Genomic DNA, 25,783 nt, shown 5'->3' on the forward strand with positions numbered 1-25,783 from the left:
CATAGAATTTGTTTGAGCTTCTTGGTGGCTCAGACAGTAAAGAATCTGCCTTCAGTGCAGGAGAACAGGGATCGATCCCTGGGTCAGGAAGATCCCCTGGAGAAGGGAATAGCTACTCACTCCAGTATTCTTGCCTACAGAATTCCATGGACAGAGGAGCCTCGTGGGCTATAGTCCATGGGGTTGCAAAGAGTCGGACAGGACTGAGCAACTAACACTTTCACTGAGCAGCTTGACTTCAAACATCTGCCCCCCCAGACTGGCATGAGATAATGACCCAATATTGCTTGGCTGTCTGATGCCTTACACAACAGTGCGGGAATGAAACAAAACATATGGACTCACCATTTTTGTAAATCACTGCGTCTTCTTCTTTAATCAATACCTTTTTGAAAGATATGTTCACATTATCTCCCCTGTCCACAGTCATAGTTAAAGTAGCTGGTAGAAAGGAAGCTATTAAAAGAGAGAGAAAAAAGCCAAATGAGAAAATGAGGTTACATAGCTTCTCCAGGAACAACTGAAACTTGAATCAGAGGATGAGATCCGGGACTTGGCAGGAGTCAGGGGATTTTCGTGTTAGCTTAGAGAGCTACCCTGTGAAGGCACACGATGCCTCTGCACTATGCTCAAAAGCACCTGGGCTTTAGGTACATCTTCTTGCTTTCCTTAGTACCTGCCAACCCAGGCATGGCACTCTGCAAGACTCCCACAGAGATGCTGTGGGGCAGATGGTGATGAATGTGGACCCAGAGGGAGAATGGTATAGATCAAAGAGCACTGCGAGCACTGGAACGAGACAGTCCTGGGCTTAAGGTCACCCTCTGCCAATTTCTGAACCTCTTTGACTCCGTTACTTCACCTCTGAACACCTCAGCTTCCTCATCTGTAATTTGGAAGTACAAGTATTTGCCTTAAACAGTTGTTAGGAACATTAAAGGGCTTCCAAGGTGGCGTAGTGGTAAAGTCTGCCTGCCAATGCAGCAGATGTGGGTTCAATCCCTGGGTTGGGAAGATCCCCTGGAGGAGGAAATGGCTACCCACTCCAGTATTCTAGTCTGGAAAATTCCATGAACAGAGGAGCCTGGAGGGCTACAGTTCATGGGGTTGCAAAAGAGTCAGACATGACAAAGAGACTAAACAGCGACTAAACAACAACAAACATAAACATTAAATGATGTATGTCAAAGCCCTGGGTGCTTAGAAGAGGTCAGGATCCTTCCCAAACATAAACGAAGGCCACGCTGCTGTGCTGACATGTGCGGTGTGGCCACGAGTGCTGGGGAAGGCAGACAGGGGACCCCGGGGGCCACTTTCCAGGGCTCCCTGTCTCCTGACTAGAAGCTTCATTTCGCAACCTCACCCAAGTGGCTCGTACTCTCTGCGACATGCCCTTCGGTTCCTGTGAGAATTTTTGTGACCATTTCATGCTGTTGTTCCTTTCTCTGTGGTTTGTTTATATTTTCTGCTCCTTTGTGTGAAGATTGTTTAGCTAACCGTGGGACTTCTCACTCAGCATTGTATTCTGAAAGGGAACCGAGATTCCCCCTTCGGCTCAACTCCAGTGTGGTTGTTCTTTCTGCCCGTTTTGTGGTTCTTTATTATTTCAGACTTTGTGCCTTTTAAGCTCCCTGTTTTGTGAGGATCTGAACACAGTCACACGGCAGTGTTCTCCTGCCGTGCAGCCTGCCACCTCCTGCCTTCATGGCTCTAGGCTGACAGATCTTTGCTGAGGACTAATGAGGGGCATCCACAAGCCAACCTTGCAACTTGGGCTTCCTGATGACACCAGAATCTGGCTCAAACTTTACACATAGTCAGATAATCGTGTGACTTGACCGGATCATGAAAACAATAAGCTCCTATGAACCAGGCATTGTTCTAAGAACCTTGCACATATTTAATTTTCATAATATCTCCAGGAGATAGGTACTACAATTATCCTAATTTTACAAATGAGGAAATCAAGGTACAGAGAGGTTAAGAATTCTCTTCAAGATTACACAGCAAGTTCACGGGACAGCCAAGATTTGAAGTAGGTAGTTCGGTTCCAGAGGCCTCTCCTAGGACTTTTTTTTTTTTAAAGAAGTATTTATTTATTCTTTATCTTTTGATCACACTGCATGGCATGTGGGATCTTAGTTCCTTGACCAGGGATCGAACCTGCACCCCCTGTGTTAGCAATGTGGAGTCTTAACCACTGAACTTCAAGGAAGTGCCCAACATTTTATTTTTAAAATGAAATTACTGATGCCTACATTAGAAGATGACTTGCTCGGGACCATTTGGATTGGTTAATTAACTCAAAGACCTTACCCAAGAATATAATTCACTTATTTCTTAAGGAGTGGAGAAGAAACTATAAGGTAGTAAAATGACATTATTACTCTTAGTGTTTATTTATCGTTAAATTGAAGGAGACAACTGAAACTTAGCTCAATTATTTTTCATCTATGGGAAACATCTTTCATTTTATGTCCATTATTATTTTGAGTAATTACCTAACAGCCCTATGAAGACAAGATATCCACATCTATCATGTGGGTGGTGGAGTTAAGGGTGACTAAGCCCCTTCTTGAAGGCCTCCTGACCATGAGTAAGTGTGAAAGTTGAGACACACACTTAAGACCTCCAGCCTTGTTCCAGACATCAGCCCTTCAGAATCATCCTCCCCTAGGCGCATGTCCTTACTTCTCACTTCCAGCCATTCAGAACTGTGCTCAGTGCTACAAACAGACCACATGATCACTCACATCCACTTCTTCCCTTCTCTTCCCTTTCCCTGTGTCTCACCAAGTCCTACTTATTCAGCAGTCTCCATTGAGACATCACTTTTTCCAAGGGCCTTCCAGAATCCTAGAATCCAGGTTCAGTTCAGTTCAGTTCAGTTCAGTTACTCAGTCATGTCTGACTCTTTGCAACCCCATGAACCACAGCATGCCAGGCCTCCCTGTCCATCACCAACTCCTGGAGTCTACCCAAACCCATGTCCATTGAGTCAGTGATGCCATCCAACCATCTCATGCTCTGTCGTCCCCTTCTCCTCCTGCCCTCAATCTTTCCCAGCATCAGTGTCTTTTCAAATGAGTCAGCTCTTCGCATCAGGTGGCCAAAGTACTGGAGTTTCAGCTTCAACATCAGTCCTTCCAATGAACACCCAGGACTCCTTTGAGTGTACATTGGAAGCACTGGAGTTTCAGCTTCAACATCAGTCCTTCCAATGATCGCCTTTAGGAAGAACTGGTTGGATCTCCTTGCCGTCCAAGGGACTCTCAAGAGTCTTCTCCAACACCACAGTTTAAAAGCATCAATTCTTCGGCACTCAGCCTTCTTCACAGTCCAACTCTCACATCCAGGAATCCAGGTTAACTGCCCTAGTACTGTCTTCCCACATGCTCTGCCCTTCCCAATTACAGCCTCATGCAAAGTGTATCTCTCCTACTGGACTGGGCATTCCAGGAGGGCAGGCTCATGGTGGTTTTGGAAGGCAGTGCAGGGTGGTGGTTAGGGCCTTGGTTCTGGGATCTGGCCACGGTACATCTTCCCAGGTGTAATAAAGGGAACCAGGTATGTAAATGCTTCTAAGTTACAATGCTTATCTATTAATAGAAAATCATAATGGTTCTCATCAGATATGCATCTGCTAATGATTCAATTACACAGCAATGTGTATAAAAAGTTGCTAGGGAGATGTTAGGCACATAGTATTTAAGAAATGTTAACATCAATGAGCCTCCCATGTGTGGCTCAAATAGAGGCTTAAGGATACTTGTGGAAAGAATACATAAAAGAATCTGATTTCCAATTTTTCTATTTTCTTTATATTTTTAACATGTTCATTTGAGTTATTCAGATACAAATGGCAAATCTGTCAACTTCATAAATCATGTTTGGGAAACTGCATGTTCTTAAAGCTATTTCTCAAATGAAAATAGGAAGAAAAATAACATAGCTGTCCTCTGATAGAACACTCTGAAACAGATTTTTAGATGTGAAAGTGTTTCAAACTTCATTTATACTTCCCTACCCGCAAATGCAATTTTCAGGGAGGTTTGAACAAACTGCTTTTGACTTTTTCAGATGATGCCATTGATAGAACAAACAAAAAAAATCCTTCTGCCATTCGGCTATTTGGACTACGTGAGCCAATTTAAGCCGTGTTTTGCCACATCTCAAATGGATTTTCCACTTCCTCCCCAGATACACGAGTCAGCAGCAAGCAGGAATATAGTGGTGTTTATCCTATCCTCCTGTGTCCCTAGGCAGGCGCTCCTGAGTTCCCAAGAAGTTTTAGTAGTGAATTAATAGTGTCATGAAGACATAGTGTTGGAGGTTTTCTTGACTCACCATAAAAGATATCACTTTCCTTGCAACATATTTCAGCCATTGGACGGTCAATCAAAGAAAATCAGTTCAACAGCCTGATATGATGTTATTCAAATACAGCAGAGAACATACTACCTATTTTTCTATTTTGTCTAAACCTCCACAATTATGTCGACAGCTGATATTAAAATCTTCCATAATTGAATGGGAAAAGTAACAGTTCCACTAAATTATTGCTCATTCCAAGGCACTAAATAATGATAATTATTGAACATCTAATGTAAGCCAGATAATGCTAGCGGTTTCATTTGATCCTCAAACGTATGTGGTAAAGTCTCTATCTCCATTTATTTTTCAAATGAACAAACTACGATTTCAGTTAAGTAACTTGCGCTGGGTTATACCAGCACTTGCAGGGCTGGCTCAAACCCATGTCTGGCTGACCTTCACCCCCATGTCTCTGTGCTCTAGGTTGCTTTTTGGGGTTTCCATTAGAGTTGTCCTACTTTACAAAACAAGTGCTCAGACTGGGGGAGGGCTGTTAACCTTAAGTGAGGGTGATATGGAAAGGGTAGTACAGTACAGGCTCTGAAGCCAGACTGCTTGGCATCAAATCCCTTTCCCACCACTTACAAATGGCTATTGTTATTATTATGTAAATTGTTCTGCAATATCTCACTTTACACGGGCTTTCAGGAACATAGCTACTATGTAAATCGAATCTTACACTCATGGGACCTGGCTTCTCGCATGTACCATCTTATTCTTATTTAAAACCCAAGACACTTTTGAAGATATACCCATTTCACAGATGATTAAAAATGAGACCAATAGAAGTTGAATAACTCGCTAAGGTCATACAACTGGTAAGTAGTAGAAAAATAATTAAACTCAGGTGAATGTGAGTCTAAAAAACCACTTTCTCCCCACTGTTCGTCACTATCTATGCCTGCCTTAGCCTCATTTAACTGAATTTAAACTATCCTTACCAGTGCTGACCTGGACTCTCACTTTGGAGGGATCATTATAATTGTTTTTAGACTCCCAATGTTTTGGTTTAATACGCTCTATGGTTTCCTATTTATACATTTCCAAGACAGCCCAGAAAAGGCATTTCACATTTCATTGCTGTGAGGCCACTGGGGCACAAATCTCAGATCATCTTTGTTCAGAATGTGGACACATCCGCAGAAGGACATAACTCTTAATACAAGTCAAATCCCAGATGCCACATTTGAAAAATAACAGTCGACTTCAGCCATGATAGCTTTGGCACACCTCACATCCCTTTGTTCAACCTCTCTTCCCTCACTGGAGAGCCGCATTCCTGGGAATTTCTGTTGTGCATTTTTCCCACTCGCCTGGTGTCACTTAAAGGTGAATGTTAGGGTTTTGCTAAGAAAGCCTTTTCCCTCAATTTTGATGAATAATGGTTTTATCACTTTGATCTTAAAATCTTGCTGCCTTAGGGCAGAACAGAGTCATTAAACGATGTTTACAATGACATCTCCTCCAACTGCCATGAGTTTGGTGGACTGGCCCGAAGATACAACTTGTACTCACTTCCATTTTTCTCTGGTTGCCCCACTTCCACCACATCACTGCTTTGTGAGGCATAGCAAGGAGTAACACTCTTCCTTTTTTATATAATCAAATTTATTTATTTTCAATTGAAGGATAATTGCTCTACAGCATTTTGGTTGGTTTCTGTCAAACATCAACGTGGATCAGCCATAAGAAGGCTCTCGACATCCTCCGTCTCAACTGCTAAAATTAAACCACTATTTAACAAGAATGGCAGCCTATAAAAAGGGTCCCACTTCTTCATCCCCCCTTGTAACCAAACTCTTGGCTGTTTAACTGTGTAGTGCCCCCCATCTGGACTTTAGCTCGACTCTTTGACTTGCTTTGGGTAATAAAATGAGACAAAAGTGAGGGCGTACAGTACTGAGGCTAGGTTTCAAGAAACCCTGTATGTTTCCACTTGCTGTCTTGTACCCTGCCGTCTCCGTGAGAATATACCTAGGTTAGCTTGTTAACAGATTAACAGTCAATTGGAACAGAGCCAAGGAAGCCCAAGCAACGCCAGCCTGATAAACCTACAGCCAGCCAACATCCATACACTTGAGAAAGCCACCCAATCAAGACCAGCAGAGCCACTGCATCAAGCCAGCTGACTTAAACACACAATCTTGGACTGTTGATTGTAGTATGCCACTGTGATTTCAGCTGTGTGTTACACATAATTACTGTGTCAATAGATAACTAATACACCAAGTAACCAATTAAACTGAGCTGGCAGTGGACAGCTGTCTTCATTGCTATGAATCATATTATATACATGTAACATGTCCAGGTCTCCGTGAGGACCATGGAGTCCTCAGTAGAACATGTGATGTATATTTTCATTTCATTTCATGAGCTAGGCACAATGTCTAGTGAAAGGGGTGTATATGAGGGAGCTGGACTGGATTAGCTCTTATCACTAATGCTCTGTACACTAGAGACAGTAACTCTTGGAAAGAGGCAGACAAGGTCTTCAAACTCCACACTCAGGGGGCTCGTGCCCAGCCTGAGTGAGCAGCTGCCAAGACAAGAGGCAGGTGTGTGTCTCAGTAGACCTCATCTGCTCACAACTAAGAGGCATGTTACCTTGTTGACGCATCTTCATGGTCCGTATCCTTATTGCCTGTCCTCGAACTCGCCCTTCACAGAAATAAGCACCATTGATTTTACTAGCCTTTTCTCTCTTCCAAACAACTTTTTTAGCCCATTCTCTGGTCGCATCTTGAGTCACTTCCAGTGGATCCTGGTGCTGGTTCATTAAGGCTTCAAAGTCCCTTCCGATGGTGATGGGCTCATGGGGGCGCCATCCAGAGGCAATGCAAGTGAGGGATGTCTCAGCATCAGATACAAGAGGTAGGGAATTGATCAGGATCAGGTCCATGGCACCGTCCACTGTTGCTAAAAGGAAGGAGGGAACATAATGTATAAGGAAGGTTATTAACATGGCCCCACAGGATAAGGTGGTTTCACAAAGCTTTGTCTAAGAATAACTGTGTGAACAGTCTTTCTAAAATGCTACTCTGACCATGTGCTTATCTTCCATTGGACGAAATCTGAAACTCTTATGGCATCAAAACTCTTTGTCACCTAGACCCTGCTAACCACTCTTACCCCACCGCACTGTAATGGACTGTTACTCATTCTCCATTCCCCAAGCAAGCTGTGCACAAGGTATCTTTACCACTGCAGTGCTTGAGACATAGTTAAATATTCAGTAAGTGTTGAGACAGATTCAGGATAATGGCTTTATCATTTTTATTATCAACTATCATTAATAATTACTATTTATGATAATTAATTATTAATCAATTAGTGATACTGTGGTTCTAGCCCAATAACTGGGGCTTCCCAGGTGGTGCTAGTGGTGAAGAACCTGCTTGCCAACGCAGGAGACGTAAGAGACAATGGTTAAATCCTTGAGAAAACCAGTGGGAAGGCATGGCAACCCACTCCAGTTTTCTTGCCTGGAGAATCCCATGGACAGACAGTCCACAGGAGGGCTGCAGTCCATGGGGTTGCAAAGAGTCAGACATGACTGAAGAGACTTGGCACACATCCCAGTAGTAAAGTATTCTAAAGAAGTATGTCAACTACATACACCACATGCTAACTTTATAGACTCTCATCATTAGCAAGGTATTGTCTGATTCCATAATAAATTCTACAAGGTGAAGGGGAATGGAGTGAACTTTGCATTTCCCCCTGAGCCTCATCTTTGACAAATGTAGACAGTGTATTAAGAAGCAGAGATACCACTTTGGCAACAAAGGTCTGTATAGTCAAAACTATGGTTTTTCCAGTAGTCATGTATGGATGTGGGCTGGACCATAAAGAAGGCTGAGTGCCAAAGAATTGATGCTTTTGAACTGTGGTATTGGAGAAGGCTCTTGAGAGTCCCTTGGACAGCAAAAAGATCACACCAGTCAATCCTAAAGGAAATCAGTCCTGAATATTCATTGGAAGTTAAAGCTGAAACTCCAATATTTTGGCTACCTGATGTAAAGAGCCAACTCATTAGAAAAGACCTGATGCTGGGAAAGATTGAAAGCAGGAGAAGAAAGGGATGGCAGAGGACAAGATGGTTGGATGGCATCACTGACTCGATGGACACGAGTTTGAGCAAGCTCCAAGAGATGGAAGGACAGGGAAGCCTGGCGTGCTGCCGTCCATGGGGTCACAAAGATTCAGACATGACTGACTGACTGAACGATGACAAAGACCTGTCTCGCAGGATTCTTGTAAAGATTAAACGAAATAAAGTACATAAACTTCCAAGAACCGTGTCTGTAATATATGGGGTACTCAATGATGATTATTTCATTTCTCTTTATTCTGTTTTCTGAACACCTCATCCCAAACCTCAAATCTCCCCAAATGTAAAAACAAAATTCTACCTGACTTTCAAAATAGTGATAACGCGCATTCACAAAAAGAAAACCCTCTCATTTTACTTTCTTGCTCTCCTTCTTCCTCTTTCCCTCTCCCTTTCTATTCTCATTTCCAAAGTTTCTAAGATAAGCCAATGGAATCTTGCCTAGTCTCTCTTCTTGGTGAATGTGGAAACACCAGGGATGGAGGATGTTTTTTGGCTCCAGTGATGATTGATTCTCAAGTCTATATAAAATGATCAGGAGACTAGACAGGTCAAACACATCAGCTTACAAGGGTCTAGTGAAGTCCCAGAGATCTTTGTGTAGATGAAAAGGGATTCAAGTAGGTTATGTGTTATCTCATTTAATAGTCATCAAATTCTCCCAACAACCCCAGGAGGTATGTGCCTACTATCTCATTTTCAAATATAAAGAAATGAGGGTGCAAAAGATTGAGTAGCTTATTCCAGGTCAGAGCTGGAATTCAAATTCTCACTGGTCTTTCAATTCCTTAGCTGTACTGAGGCCTTTTGTACCCCAAAGCCTTTGGACATGGTGACCCCTGTGCCTGGAATGCTCTTTTTCACTCTTCACAAGGCTAACTTTCCTCATCCTTTGGGGTCTGAACTTAATGCCTATCTCTTGGAGGTCTTCTTTACCTATCTTATCTATACTATCTACACACTCTCATCCCACTACCCACAGTACAGCCTTCTATTTGTTTCCTTCATAAAGATTACCAAAATCTGGGATTATTTTACTTGGTCTCTCTTTTCCTAGATGATAAGACTTAATGAGCATCTGTTGGATAAATGGATGAATGGACAGATGGACAAATTTTATACCTGATCTGACTTATTCAATCTCACCAATTCACTTGGTTCCCACTTTGAGAAAAATGAGGTTAAAAAGGAAAGTTTTCTTCTATTTATAATAGCCAAGACATGGAAATAATCTAAATGTCCATTGACAGATGAATGGATAAAGAAGATATGATATATAGATATACACACACACACACACCATGGACTATTAATTAACCATAATAATGAAATAATGCCATTTATAGCAACACCAGTGGACCTAGAGATTATCATCCCAAGTGAAGTAAACCAGAAAGACAAATAGCACATAATACCACTTATAGGTGGAATCTATAATACAACACAAATGAAGCTATCTCTGAAATAGAAACAGACTCACAGATGCAGGGAACAGACTTGTGGTTGCCAAGGGGGAGAGGGGCAGGGGAGGGATGAAGTGGGACACTGCGGTTAGCAGACGCAAGCTAACACACATAGGATGGATACACAACAAGGTCCTATGGTACAGCACAGGGAACTATACTCAGCATTTCACGATAAACCATAATGGAAAAGAAATGAAAAAGAACATATAGATGTATAACTGGATCATTTTGCTATACGGCAAAATTAACACAATGCTGTAAATCAACCATGTTTCATTTTTTTTTTTTAATTATTGAAAGTGCTCTTCTGAGTCTAAACTGACTCCTTGCCCACATTTAAAAGACTGTTTTGAAAAAAAGGAAAAAGACCCTTTTGATAATTACTGAGCTCATGGGGGTGGGGAAGTAGATGTTATGTTTTTACAAAATACCATAGAAAGGTGGTCAATCATTGCTGAGGATTTGGAGTAGCTATTCATCTACAAGACCTACTCATGCCAAGCTCTGGGCCTGCCATGAAGTCCTCATATAATTTTCAATGGAGTTTGCCAATGTTTGATATATGCAGTGATGTTTTAAGGATGATTCTACTAGGAGATTCATTTTAATCTGACTCTCTAGGAAGAATTTCAAAGTCAAGTCTTAACGTAAGTAGGAGTTGGTGCTGTAATTTTTTTCTTGTAAGGTTAACTCAACACACTGAGGGTAGAAAACTTGACTAGAATGGATTGTCCAAGCCTGACCCTCAAGCATCTATCTTGCTTCTACCCTCATTGGTTTAAGATTTAAAGGGAACCCTCTTACACTGTTGGTGGGAATGCAAACCAGTACAGCCACTATGGAGAACAGTGTGGAGATTCCTTAAAAAACTGGAAATAGAACTGCCTTATGATCCAGCAATCCCACTGCTGGGCATACACACTGAGGAAACCAGAAGGGAAAGAGACACGTGTACCCCAATGTTCATCGCAGCACTGTTTATAATAGCCAGGACATGGAAGCAACCTAGATGCCCATCAGCAGATGAATGGATAAGAAAGCAGTGGTACATATACACAATGGAGTATTACTCAGCCATTAAAAAGAATACATTTGAATCAGTTCTAATGAGGTGGATGAAACTGGAGCCTATTATACAGAGTGAAGTAAGCCAGAAAGAAAAACACCAATACAGTATACTAACGCATATATATGGAATTTAGAAAGATGGTAACAATAACCCTGTGTACGAGACAGCAAAAGAGACACTGATGTATAGAACAGTCTTATGGACTCTGTTGCAGAGGGAGAGGGTAGGAAGATTTGGGAGAATGGCATTGAAACATGTATAATATCATGTATGAAATGAGTTGCCTGTCCAGGTTCGATGCATGATACTGGATGCTTGGGGCTGGTGCACTGGGACGACCCAGAGGGATGGTATGGGGAGGGAGGAGGGAGGAGGGTTCAGGATGGGGAACACAGGTATACCTGTGGTGGATTCATTTTGATATTTGGCAAAACTAATACAATTTGTAAAGTTTAAAAATAAAATAAAGTTAAAAAAAAAAAGATTTCAAGAGAGGGAACAGAGGTTAGGGTAAGAAAAGTGTCACAAGAGAGTATGAGCTAGGAAACCTAGGAGGGGAATTGCAGCCTCCAAAATAACACCAGGGAACAGCTGCCCTTCCACAGGCACACACAGCCCTGCTCCCAGCAAGTGCCACCTCTTCTCCCACACTCACTCATTCCAGATTTGCTCCCAGAGAGAGTCCTCAGGAGGAAAGAAGCACAGTAATTCTTTCAGCTCCAATGAGATCCTGGCTCATTTCTAGGGCCAGCTGAATGCTTTGCCAAAACCAAGGGCTCTGCTCTGAACTCACCAAACTGGGTCAGCACTGGCCATGGTTTATTTAATGACTTTAGGAAATAATAGAAAAGGCAGCTGATTTGAAAAGACAACCACACTGCATCTGCAAATCGTTTCTAGGTATGGGTCTAGTTTCTTTTTCCTTTTGCTCCTCCTGGCTCTCTCCCATTACTTTCAGAAAGGGAAAGAAAGGGAAATTGTATACACTGAGAGTCTGGATTTGACTATACATTGCTACCTTTCTTCAGCATGTCAGTTACAGGAAGCTCTCTTCCACCTGTGATTCTCTGTCCTTTGTACTGCCATTTACCATAAAATAGCAGAAGAATTTTGTATATGAGCTTTAGATATGGTAAGAAGTACTTACCAGGTTGCTGGAATGAATTTTTAAAATCATCTGTCTTTCTTAAAATAAGAACCTATATTTTTTGTTTGTATAGATCTAGAGAATTTCAGGAAGGTGATTCATGAAGCTAAAAATAAGGGTGACCCATTGGGGAAAATGCGGTCACTGGGGGACAATGATGCAAAGAAAACTTTTCACTGTACACTTAATGCAGACTGACTTTTGAACCATTTGAACATTACCTACATGCCAAAAAATAAATGTAAAAATGTAAATGTTTTTTCTTGTCCCTAAAAATGGTGCATCTGGAAGGGAATCAAGAACCAGAGAAATATATATGTCTCTCATCATTTATTCCTACACACAGCCAAATCTTTTTGGATTACATCCAAATAATGCATTTTCTTTCCTTCTCAACTTCGGACTGGTGAGAGGAAATGTGATGTCATTCTATAGCACTGAAAAAAAAAATTGATTAAAATAAAATTTAAGTAAAGGGAGAAGGAGAGTGGCCAAACTTCACTTTCAAAGAGAAAAGAGAAGCTGAGGCCCCACTGCCACAAGTACAGTTGCAGCCTGCGGCCTCTTGAAAGGGTTCTGCCACTGGCCCCATGAAAGGTGTAACTGCCACTGCATGACTGGTGCCATCAAGAATCTACTGCCACTGGTACTTTCCTGAGAATAACCGCCAAGAGACAGAGCCCCCCGGGCTCACACGGATGTTCGTACCCACACCAACACCTTTTCTTCTACCACAAACTATCCTCTCCAAGTCCGCTTGGAGCCTGGCTTTGGGTGGTTTCACCACAATCACAGCCTGAAGTCGTCTGATCAAATTCATTAATTAGTTCAACTTACTCTACTGATAGCAAGGCTAAGAGACCTCCCTGGTGGGTCAGTGGCTAAGACTCTGTGCTCCCAAGGCAGGGCGCCCAACTCCGATCCTTGGTCAGGGAACTAGAACCCACGTGCTGCAAAAAAAAAAAGACTCCTCATTCTCATTCTGAAACAACAGAGATTGACGATCCCTCATGCTACAACTGAGACCTGGCACAGCCAAAATAAAAATAAATAATTTAAAGACAAACAAAAAAAATCAAGGCTAAGAGTCTGCTATAAGTAAGGTGTGTATGGAATTTCATACATCTTACATGTTTTGGGGATTGACACTATTTTCCCTCAGCAAAGATTCTGCAAATACTTTTCAATATTTGCATAAAAGTGTGTCATGTTTGTAAGGAAATACTTGCTGCCATAACTGGGTGCCTGCTGAGTTAACAAATATTGTTCATCACAGTTGAAGCCCAGCAGTATCTTAGAATGTTGTTCTGTTCATTATATGTTCTGTGTGTTGTACTGAACGCCTTTAACCTTCTGCAGTAAAATTTTCTCACTAAATTTCATTGTGGTAAACACAAAATGCTGCTTAAATTTAGTTTCTGCATATAGATTTTCGTGTATTCAGTATTGCTTTTGCAAAAATAAAATAGAATCACTAAGGACAAAAAAATAAGAGAAATCCCCTAAGAAAGAACTTAGAAAATGGACCAGGTGTGGCTGACAGGGAACAAAAATAAAATGGATCTAGGCAGTCAACGGCACCCCACTCCAGTACTCTTGCCTGGAAAATCCCATGGATGGAGGAGCCTGGTGGGCTAGAGTCCATGCGGTCGCTAAGAGTTGGACACAACTGAGCAACTTTACTGTCACTTTTCACGTTCATGCATTGGAGAAGGAAATGGCAACCCACTCCAGTGTTCTTGCCTGGAGAATCCCAGGGATGGGGGAGCCTGGTGGGCTGCCGTCTATGGGGTCACACAGAGTCGGACACGACTGAAGCGACTTAGCAGCAGCAGCAGCAGCAAAGCCCCTAATGAGAAGCTTGGACGACAGCAAATCATCCAAAACTTGTGGCTGGCCTGCAAGGACTGTCCAGCTCACTTACTAGTCACCCAACTGTAGCTTCTTAAGTGTTTCTGGTTTGTAAAGCTTGCGAACAACAAAGCTGCCCTTTTGCTTCAGGATAACCTTGATTCTTTTCTGAGACTGATTTCTAATTTAGGATGACACTTCGAATAATGACCCACTATCAAAGACATGGAAAATAATCTTTCTTTAAAAACATTCATAGAAAGGATTATGGACTTAAATCTACACCCATATCGAAGAACTATACTGAATTAGAAAAGAGTGACAAAGTCATGCTTTTAAAACTGTATTTCAAGGAGTTGTTATTTCTCATTTTCTAAGGAAGGTATTCCAGAACTTTCTGAGAGAGGTGGAGGTAAAATCAAGAGAGTGCATTCCAGGCACTCCCACATATGTATACGCTCACTGATCAGCTCAACTTTTGTCTGTTTTACATTTGAGCTCCACATAAGTTTTCATTTGGGAAAAAAAAGAACTTTCTTAAATAAAATGTATAAAACCTCAAAGGTCATCACATTACAGATGAAGAAAATGAAAAGGTTAAACATGAATATCAATGAAAATACATTTCCCCGCCTCACAAGGTACTGACTCCAAATAGTCTGCTGTCTCACATACAAGTTCATCACAGCAGAGTCAACTGTTGATTAATGCAGTTCCCGTGTCTTTGAAGCACTTGCCAGCTAAGAGCAAAAGAACATTAAATTATTGCATAGTGAGGCTATTCCCTTGTGCTTCTTTTTACCTCAGAATTGTGGTTTTGGGTGGAGTCTCACTGACATGTGTTTGGAATAGGATACCATGTCTGCAGAACAACTGTCCATATGTTTTCTTGGAAGTGTGGTATTGACTATGCTTCAATTTTTTCCAGAGTCTCCTTGGTTGCCTCACCTTTGTAACTCCTTCCAAGCAGCAGATATATTAAAATTCTAAATATTTAAAATGGCAAGGAGCACTAACTTAGCCAAAGTATTTTTGAAATCGGGCAATTAGCAATGAATGAAAAGGTCTTGGCCCAAAGTTCAAGGCCCTGGCAATGAACCAAAGAAGCAAAGAGAACCCCAAAACTATCCAGGATTAGTTGGTGGAATTGTTTGGATTTTAGTTTAGGTATTTTTTAGGGTGTCCAGAAAAGAATACTTTTCTTCAGCTTTAAAAAAATACTCTAAGTTATTTATATATCTATTCATCCATTTACTAATTTACTGAGTACTTCCCAAGTGCTAAGGTACTGCACTTGACCCTAGGACACAATAATTACTAAAACAGATCTGATCTTAACTCATATGTAAATAGACAAATGTGGAAGACAGACATGCAAACCAATCACATAAATAAATGTAACACTGGAACCATGACAGGTACATGAGAGAGAATTATATTATTATACTCTGGGATAGCATAATAGTGAACTTAGCCAAACTTGGCTGGTGTGGAGGAATGGTTTATAAATCAGCTAAGGCTCCATGAGGAAGTGACATTTGGCCTGATGGAGAGTTGGAATTACCAGGACAAAGCAAAAAAAAAAATACAAGAAACCAGTCAGGAAAGTTTTCCCCCAAAGGGAAACCACTGAGCAGGATTCTGAAGAATGGATACACGTTTAATAGAACTCACCACTAGAATATTCTTTCTTAAATCTATCCTAAGTGAAAGTGAAAGTGTTAGTGGCTCAGTTGTGTCCAACCCTTTGCGACCCCGTGGACTGTAGCCTGTCAAACTTCTCTGTCCATGGGATTCTTCAGGCAAGAATACTGTAGTGGGTTGCCATTCCCTTCTCCAGGGTATCTTCCTGACCCAAGCATCGAACCCAAGTCTCCCTCATTGCAGGCAGATTCTTCACCATCTGAGCCACCAGGGAAGCCCTAAAGCAGACATTAATTTCTTTATCCTGAATTCCAAGACCTTCTGGCACCATTTCTATGTAGCAACTCTATGTTAAAGTATTTTTAGCATCTTCTCTGCCTTTTTGTGTCTCCTGAAGAAATCCAGTTCCCAGGCAGTTTCCAATACATTAATCTTTTTTCTTTGTTTCCAGTATCCTTTCATGTATGTAGTAAGTCTGAGCAATAACTTCATCCTCATGGCTCCTTCCAAGAAGATACTGGGCAATTAATGAGAAGATACCAAAATGCACAAGGCTGGACATAACCAAAGGAAGTTGCTAGCTTTTTAACTGCATAGTTGGGAGTTAGACAAGGACATCCTTGATATGCGTAGGCTGTGTCTAACAACAAACTGTTTTCACTCAGGAGTTTTGCCAAAGAGCATGGCGGTTTCCCACCCTTGCCTCCCAGACAGAGAGGATCCTCGTCTGCCTGCTGGAGGAAATGGCATCTCTCCCCACCTGTGAACACCAGGAATTTTCCATTCAGGATAAATATCACAAGTTCTAGTTAGACCATTAGAATTTGCACCAGTTTGCAAGCAAGTCTTTATTTTATACAGGGAATAGACAGAGCGTCCACACAGTGAAACTTCACAAAACACACACTTACATGCAAACTCCATTCTGAAAGTTGGGGCTGGAGGAGGCATGGCACCATCAAACCTAGGATTGTTTAAACTGGAAAAGACTTTGGAGATTGGCTGGTGCAAGCCTCGCATGTTATAAAGGGTAAACTGAGACCCTTGGAAAAGAGACAGATTGGTAGTCATTCAAAGGCTAATGGCAAAGCCAGCCCTCAAGTACGAATTTCTCTCCAGGGCCCTTTCTGTCACCCTAGGGTAGTGGGGTAAAAGGACAAATCTTTAATGTGAGGGAATTTGGAATATTTATGAATTTGACAGGATGGTACCTCAAGAATTGTGAAACTTAGTAGAAACTGGGCTAGGGGAGGAAAGACACCAAGGAGAGGCAACCAAAATGCTGGGAAGGGCACAGGACAGAGAGTGGGAATTATCAGAATAAGGTTTGCGCACCACAACTTCCCCCAAAACTTACAGTGCTGCTTTATACTCTTTTCTATTATTTCACCCTGAGGGAGGGATGCTCTGTAATTGAATCATATTTATCCACTGCCAGAAAATTTATCTGGCGTGAGAGGAATCCATCTTTGGAGCCAGGACACCTTCCCTTTCTGGGCTCTTCCTCTGCTTCAATCACCTGCCAAGTTCCTTTCTTCCCTTCTGCTGCCAAAAGATGTGCACAAACGTGCAAACCCACTCCCACAACCAACTATTTCTATCATCCAAGACAGAATTCAACAAACTCTTTAACTCCTAAGTGTCCTGTTCTCCAGGTTCCAATAAAGAAGGCAATTTGGGTTGATTTGCTTGCATAATAAAGAGAATAATCAAGAATAGCTTAAAGTGATGACCCACTGAGAACTATCAGAAGAGCAAAGCAAAGCAATGAGTCTATAATGGAAGAAGTTCAGAATCATGACCATTTCTAAGAAGAGACTGACAAAGAAAGGGGGCTAGCATTCTCAGCAGGCTTCAGATGATAACATGTTGGGAAGAAATCAAACTTTGTTTATTACAGACCATGTAACAGATACTGTGCCAGGTGCCTTACAAACTTTGTGCACTTGAATTCATGAAGGAAGGCATTTACATTTCATTCTATAGGTTAAAAAAAAAACACACTCAGATTTTCTGTAACATGCCCAGTGACACAGAAGTAGAAAGATAGAATCTGAACCCATATCTAAGTTGCATTTCCAGTCATGATGCTTCACTCTAAGCACCATGAGAAAAGTCTGCTTTGCCTATTGTCCACCATTGTATCTCTAACAATTAGCAAGTACCCTGATATAAACAAGCTATTCAATAAGCACTGATGGAGGACTACACGGATAAATAAATGAATAAGTGGGGCTGGCTTTTGGTGAGTGAATTTATTCAATAAGAATTTACTTAATAAGTACTATGAGCTGGGCTTTCAGTAGGTGAAGAAAAGAACAAAATATGGTTTCTGCCTTTAAGAAGCTTACAGTCTGGTCATCCAAAGTCACTACTATATGCAAATCCATAAAGGAAAACACTAAGATTTCAATATAGAAAATGTCAAAAACTTATATAAAATTATCAGCCAACTACAGTAGATTGAAAAATAATGGTCATAATAATTTCTATTTCTTTCCATTGAGAAGTGAATCTAACTTCTCTACCCTTTGACTCTCAGCTTGGCCGTGAGACTAGGCTTGGTCAGTGGAACATTAGCAAATGTGACAGACACGAACAGAGGCTTTCGATCTGCTTTTCCCCTAGACTAGCTGCTTCCTGCTCCTCTGTGGGATCCTGAGATCACCCTGAGGTAAAGTTCAGACTAATCTACTGGAGGGTGAAAGACCAAGTGAAAAAGTCAATAAATCAGTAGCAATTCACAGAGGAAGAAACACAAATTGCCAACTCTAGGGAACAAATGGTCACAATATTTTACATTTCCTTGGGAATGCACTTATGGGAGGGACGTGCTTGCAATACCTATAAAGTTACATGAAAGCCAACCCTAATTCATCACTTATTATATGTCACTTATTCCATGTGTGTAACGTGGAATACTGGAAAGGAAACGGCAACTCCAGTATTCTTGCCTGGCAAGACGGAGGACCCGGTGGGCTAAAGTCCATGGGGTCGCAAAGAGTAGCACATGACTCAGTGACCAAACAACACCAATATGTAGTAACTTAATCCTCATAGAATCTTATGGAATATGTACTATGATTATCTTTATTTTACAGAAAAGGAGACTAAGACAAAAAGAAGTTAAATATATATCATTGTCACACAGGTGATCAATGGTAGAACGGAGATTCAAATTTAGGCAGACTGATTTTAAAAGTCACTCTTTTAACAATTAAATTATACTCATATTACACGAGTTGATATAAAAAATCTATCTCCTAACAATTCAGTGAAGAAGGTTTAGTTTTTTCAATGGTAGTGTTGGAACAATTGGACATCCATATGAAACAAAGACCTAAACTAAAACCTCCTACCTTATACAAAAATTAAATGAAAGTGGAAAGATATAAAACTTTTGGGATATGAAAGAAAAATCTTCATGATGTTGGATCTAGGAGGTGAGCTGTTAGCTAGGACACCACAAGTATGATCTATGAAGAAAAAATTGATAAATCTGACTTAACCAACATTTCAAACTCTGATTTGTGAAAGACACTATTAATATTAAAATACAAACTACAGATTGGGAGAAAAATATCTGCAAATCACATATATGACAAACAACTTACACCCAAAATATATTTTAAAACACTCAAAACTTAAGAGCAAAACAACTGCTCTCAAAACAATTCAATATTTTTAATGGGCAAAAGATCTGAAACACTTCACCATAGAAGATATGTGGATGGCAAATAAGTACCCAGAAAGATGGTCAATATCATTATCTACCAGGCAAATGCCAAACAAAACAATGTGAGATACCACTACACACCTATTAGAAAGGCTAAAAAAAAAAAAAAAGAGCCCCCAAACAAACAAACAAATCCTGATAATATCAAGTTAAGTTAAGTATACATTTACTACATCACCCAGCAATCCCACTACTACATATTTAGCCTACAGAAAATTGATGTTCATGCAGTGAATGTTTTTCCAGGCAAGAGTACTGGAGTGGGGTGCCACTGCCTTCTCCGTTATGAAGTAAAGTGAAGTGAAAGTCATTCAGTTGTGTCCGACACTTTGCGACCCCACGGACTGTAGTCCATGGAATTCTCCAGGCCAGAATACTGGAGTGGGTAGCCTTTCCCTTCTCCAGGGGATCTTCCCGACCCAGGGATCGAACCCAGGTCTCCCACATTGCAGGTGGATTTTTACCAGCTGAGCCACAAGGGAAGTCCTAGCAGCTCCATTTATTCATAATCACCCCAAACTGAGAAACCCAAATGTCCTCCAATAGACAAAAGCATGAACAGCTGTGGTACATCCAAACAATGAAAATAATACTCAGTGATAAAAAGGGATAAACTATTAATACTTGCAACAATATGGCATTATGCTGAGCAATAGAGACCAATATAAAAAGGTTACACACTGTATGGATGCATTTATATAACCTTCTGGGACAGGTGAGCCTATAAAGATAGAGAGCAGATGAGTGATTGCCAGGAATTAGGAGTGGGACAGTTATGACCACAAAGAAGTGGCACAGAAACTCTTTCAGGGGGTGCAGGAATTGCTTTCTCTGTATTCTAATGTGCCAGCAGTTGCAGGAACCTATATATGCGTTAAAACTCATAAAGCTGGAACTTGCCTGGTAGTCCAGTGGCTAAGATGCTGAGCTCCCTGTGCAGGGGGCCCTGGTTCAATTCCTGGTCAGAGAACTGGATTTCACATGCCACAACTAAGAGTTTGCATGTGTTTAGTCTCTCAGTCGTGTCCGACTCTTTGCAACCCCATGGACTGTACGTAGCCCACCAGGCTCCTCTGTCCAGGGGGATTCTCCAGGCAAGAATACTGGAGTGGGATGCCATGCCCTCGATCTTCTCAACCCAGGGATCAAACCCAGGTTTCCTGCTTTGCAGGCAGATTCTTTACCTTCTGAGCTACAAGGGAAGAGTTTACCTACCACAACTAAAAAGATCGTGAGTGCCACAACTAAGACCTGGGGCAGCCGGACAAATAAATATTAGAAAAAACCTCATAAAGCTGCACACACACCAAAATTAACTGTATGTTAATTTTAAAATTATTTGGCAAAACCAATACAATATTGTAAAGTTTAAAAATAAAATTAAAAAATAAATAAATAAATAATAATTTTAAAATTATGATAAACCTTCTTAATTACCAGAACAAATATGTAGATAGGAGATATTTCCTGCAGTCTCAACTGGAAACACAAAGATTATGCAAAGGAACATGGGTAAATAAATGATGATTCATTCATTTGGTTGAAGACTGTAAGTTTGCATGGAATTATATCCTTGATTTATTAAGTGAAGAAAACAAGATGCAGAACATTTTTGCACAAATACTGAGAAAATCCTAGAAATCATACACCAAGCTGGTAACAGTGGTACTTCTGACTGATGAAATTGCCAGGCTTAGGGGTCAGGGGTGGGGTGAGGAGGAAAGCAGATGTCCACTTATTGTCTTACTTATTTAGCATTGCATTTCTTTTGTCATTTTAAAGATTTTTATTTAGAACAAAAACACACATAACTAACCAATCCAATGGCAGTGTTCTACTTAATTACTGACACACTTGTCTCCTTCCTTAGACAGTGAGCTCACAGAAGAAAAGACCTCTGTTTTGTTTCTCTCCAGTTCCTAGCACTAAGCACTCTGTTTGACAGAATGTGTGTATTTTTAATATATTTAAGTTGAATTTGAAGAATTCAATAGTAATTAAAAGTAGTACATCTTTTTTTTCTTTTTGGAATTTTAAGTCCAAGAATGCTCCTTTGATTAAGTTTTGCTATAAATTTTCTTGAAAAGATCTTTGTTTACTGAGTTTTTAAAAATTAGTTTTTATTGTAGTATAGTTTATTTACAGTGTTGTGTTGGCTTCAAATGTATAGAAAAGTGAAGCATATACATATATCTATATATGATTATATATACATATATACGGAGAAGGCAATGGCACCCCACTCCAGTACTCTTGCCTGGAAAATCCCATGGATGGAGGAGCCTGGTAGGCTGCAGTCCATGGGGTCGCTGAGGGTCGGACATGACTGAGTGACTTCACTTTCACTTTTCACTTTCATGCATTGGAGAAGGAAATGGCGACCCACTCCAGTGTTCTTGCCTGGGGAATCCCAGGGATGGGGGAGCCTGGTGGGCTGCCGTGTATGGGGTCGCACAGAGTCAGACACAACTGAAGCAACTTAGCAGCAGCAGCAGCACATGTATGGTGGTGGTTTAGTCAGCTAAGTCATGTCCAACTCCTGTGACCCCATGGCTGTAGCCTGCCAGGCTCCTCTGTCCATGGGATCCTCCAGGCAAAAATACTTTAGTGGGTTGCCATTTCCTTCTCCATCTCCTGCATGCAGGCAAATTGTTTACTGACTGAATTACCTAGACTCCTCTATATTCATATGTGTTATACATATATGTATATCAACTTTGGATTCTTTTCCCATGTAAGTCATTAAAGAATATTGAGTCAAGTTCTCTGTGTTATACAGTAGGTTCTTATTAGCTATTTATTTTTTATATAGTCAAAGAGGTACATCGTAAACCAAGGTGACAATTTTGTGAATTGCTAATTGCAGGGCACCATCAACAAGATAGTGGAGTTGTTAAGACTTTTGGTCTTGAAGTTCTGTCTCATTTCCATCATCTGTAAAATGGGAAAATAACATCTAAATCATTGACTTTTGTGTAAAGGATTATTAGTATTAGCATGGCACGAAGCCATTGTGTTCAAGTGAATCTGTACGAAACTATAGTAGTCTGTGTTAGCCCCAGAGGAAGGGATTTTTTTTTTTAATTTTAAGTCATCTTGGAGCTAAGTTACCCACAGAATGACGAACAGCTAATGGCTTTGTTCCCTGCTGTGTGACCACCCTCCCGCACACTTCAAACCCACATGAGCAGGAAACAGACCGATCATGAGCTAAGGAAGATTCCCTGTGTTTCCTTTCAAAATCCTTTGATTCTTGTCCCCTTTCTTATAGGAATGACCTTAAGAGGAAACCAAATCTCTGCCCATGCAAATGACTCTGGAAAAGCAGTTCCACAACCAGCTTGCTGGTGTGGAGGGAGCCCTGGAGAGATCAGGGTGCTACTCAGGGATGGACACAAACTGTTGCTCCATGGGCGTCTGCCAGCTGACCCTCGGGAAGACCACTGACCTACCCAAAAGCCTCCCCATTGTATCCCTGGACCAGAGAATCCTCCCTGACATTTTCCCCCTCATCTTTAAAAGTGAGTATGTGAAAGTGAATGTACAGTCCATTAAAAGTACAGTTCCTACACTTGGTTTCACTTTAAAGCAGGACAGTAGCTCTGCATTCTGAAGTATCAGCCCCCATAGGCTCATTGATGGGGTCACAACCTTAACTCAGTAGTTAAAGAGGGCTCAGGGACCCTCTAGCCTTATTTAATTTAGTTTAGAAATTCCTTTATTACAGTTCTCGAATTCACTGGCCTTTGGACGTTACCTGAGTTATTCCTGTGATTGGAAGTCTCCTATTTGGGAATCAGCTTGTGTGGTCATATTCCCTCTTCTCCATCAAAAAAAAAATTTATTGCATACTTCCAAACTATAGATGCATTTGTCAGGTAGAATTCCAAATATAAAATTTATGTCAGTTTTTCCCCTCTTAAACTGCAAGCCTGAACATCTCAAGAGGTACTAATCTATGTGTCTTTGTTAAGAGGGGCTTCCTGACAACCCTGAGTATCATAGTCAGTGTCACCTCCTTGGGCCTCTGCCAGGCCCTACATTTATGCCAGCGACAGTGACATCTTTCCAAACCTGTCGGGAGCTCTTCTCAAGGAATCACCCTTGGAATCTTTGCATGAGACTTCCTTCGATGATTCTTTTATTTCCACGTCACCTGGTGAACACTTGCTTAGGCTCCAAGGCTTGACCCAAGCTCTCACACACCCTGGGGAACCTTCCAGGTAGCCCAGGGCAGGGACTGTATCCCAGGGACTGCATAGGTGAGGTACTGAGTAGGTGTGGCGATGTGATGGGCCCTGATCCTACATACAGCAGCTGCCTGGGAGTTTATCACTCAGGAAAACAGCTCCTCCTTTTTCTTCCCAAGAAGACAACCTAAGATCTACTTAGACTCTTCTGGCAGCAAGGAGACAGAGCCCGTTACTTGAGGGAAAGCAGTTCAAAAACATGACAGCCAAGAGGCAAATTCATTGCGTGTTTGAGTTGGATACCCTGGGCACGGGCTGGATCCATTTTCACGTCAAATTTAACACAGAATGTAAAGTATCACAGGGTCTCACTTTCTGAGGACAGGACAGGGTTTGGTTTTTGCGCCCTTTGCCAGCTGCTCTCCAACCCCCTCCACTCAGCTCTAGGGTCATGGGGGCTACCTGTGTCCCATTGGGTTCAGCCACTAGGGGCTCCAGAAGACAGGAGGGTAGAAGGGGAGGATGGTCCCTCCTCACTGAGCCACCTACAGACTGCAGCTCGGTGGGGAGCCTTCTTCTGCCACTGCTCGATTTAGGTCCAAGAACCAGTCCTTCCCCTCTGCCTTCAGGCCTACACTTGTTTCAAGCACCACTCATGTTTCAGCCATTCCCTTTATGTAAATGAAATTTTGTGCTGATGTCTGAGAACTAAATCGGGTGAGCAAGGCTTTGTGTGTTTTGGCGGGAGACAGGATTCCAGCTTGGTACCTACTTCTTGACTCTTGAAGCAGACACTTGGGCACCTCCCTAGCGCTGCTATTTCTTGAAGGGGCACAGTTTCCAAATCACTGCTATCAAGTATTTGCTACCTGTTTCTCAACTGCAGTGTGTCAATTATGTACAGACAATTCCTAAAATGATTAGTTGTAATATCAGAACTATAGTTTATTAACTACTTACCACCTTTCAGATACTTTAAATCCATTGTGTTACTTCATTTTCACAATGACTATGAATTAGTCATTTATATCTCATATCACAGATGAGGAAACTGACTTAGACAAAACAACGGTGATGACTAAATGAGATCTTAAATGTAAAACATCCGGGACAGCGTTAGAACTCACGACTTCCTTTTCCCTGACAGAGAGGTTAGCACAGTAGGTCCCTCATGTGTGCTCCTTGACTGCATATCCATTTGCCTTAGTACCTTAGTAGAAAAATCTAAGTCTGCACATCTTAAAGAGCAGTGTTCTGTTAAATCTAATCTCCCATTCATCCTCCTTGCCAAAACTCAGCAAGTGGCCATGGCCTCAGCCCAGAGATTATAGCCTGACCCATGCTACGGAAGACTCCATTTCCGTTTTCACAGGGATCTCACCAACTCCTAGGGCTTCAGTTATCATCTGTTCCAAACCTAGATCTCTAGTTCCAACCTCTTCCCCGCTATTAAACTTATTATAGTAAGGCGTCCTGCTCACCTCTGTAGGCGTCTCAACTGTGATACATCTAGAATGAACTCAGCATCTTCTCCTCTCTTCGCCTTCTCTCTCTCCTTATCTCTTAAACCTCTACCTTTCTAATTACAGATGCTTGAAAACTCTGAGTTATTGTCAACAACCATCTCCCCATCACTGTTTGTATCCAATCACCATATTCTGCCCCTCCTAGTTCTGTCTTATCTCTCACATTCAACTCCTTTTCACACCTTCATTGTCACTCACTTGAACTGCACAATCTTAGTGCCCTTGTCTCTTTAGCCCCAAACGCTCCACAGGCTTTCCTTTCCTGGCCATTGATGACATCATTTTTTTCCACTGAGGATGCCCTTCCCCACATACATTTATCTGTTCAGGTCCAGTCTCTTCCAAGATTCAGCTCAAATCTCAGCGGTACTAGGAATTTGTCTTCTATTATGCTGCACAATTCAAAAAGTAAAGCTCAAATGTACAGACTGTGGCAGCTGAAGATTCAAACCCACTATGCTTGTTTCTTGAATTGAAGAAAACAAAGGAATTTAAGATACAGCAAAGATGAGGTGATATTTAATTAACAACATCCTGAAATGGAAATGTATATCTTAATAATGAAGTCAGATATCAGCTTTAAAATGACAGCTGACTAGCACCTTTGATGTAGCCTCTCTCAGCTTCCCGCTAAAGCCATGGGGAAAAAGTGAAGAACTGCAAATACAG

At 41.4% G+C, this 25,783-nt stretch overlaps 1 protein-coding gene across 2 annotated transcripts in view; it reads right to left on the reverse strand.

Moving 5' to 3' along the window:
* Positions 1-25,783, reverse strand: part of TEK (TEK receptor tyrosine kinase) — a 104,951-nt gene that overhangs the window by 51,225 nt on the left and 27,943 nt on the right. For both annotated transcript variants that reach the window (XM_027549071.1, XM_027549072.1), the window contains 2 exons: positions 6,979-7,290; positions 346-456 (listed from right to left, as the gene is read on the reverse strand). In XM_027549071.1, the coding sequence (XP_027404872.1) occupies positions 346-456; positions 6,979-7,290 (423 nt within the window). The remainder of the gene's footprint in view (positions 1-345; positions 457-6,978; positions 7,291-25,783) is intronic.

Source organism: Bos indicus x Bos taurus, chromosome 8 (assembly GCF_003369695.1).
Source record: "Bos indicus x Bos taurus breed Angus x Brahman F1 hybrid chromosome 8, Bos_hybrid_MaternalHap_v2.0, whole genome shotgun sequence".
Classification (NCBI taxonomy): domain Eukaryota; kingdom Metazoa; phylum Chordata; class Mammalia; order Artiodactyla; family Bovidae; genus Bos; species Bos indicus x Bos taurus.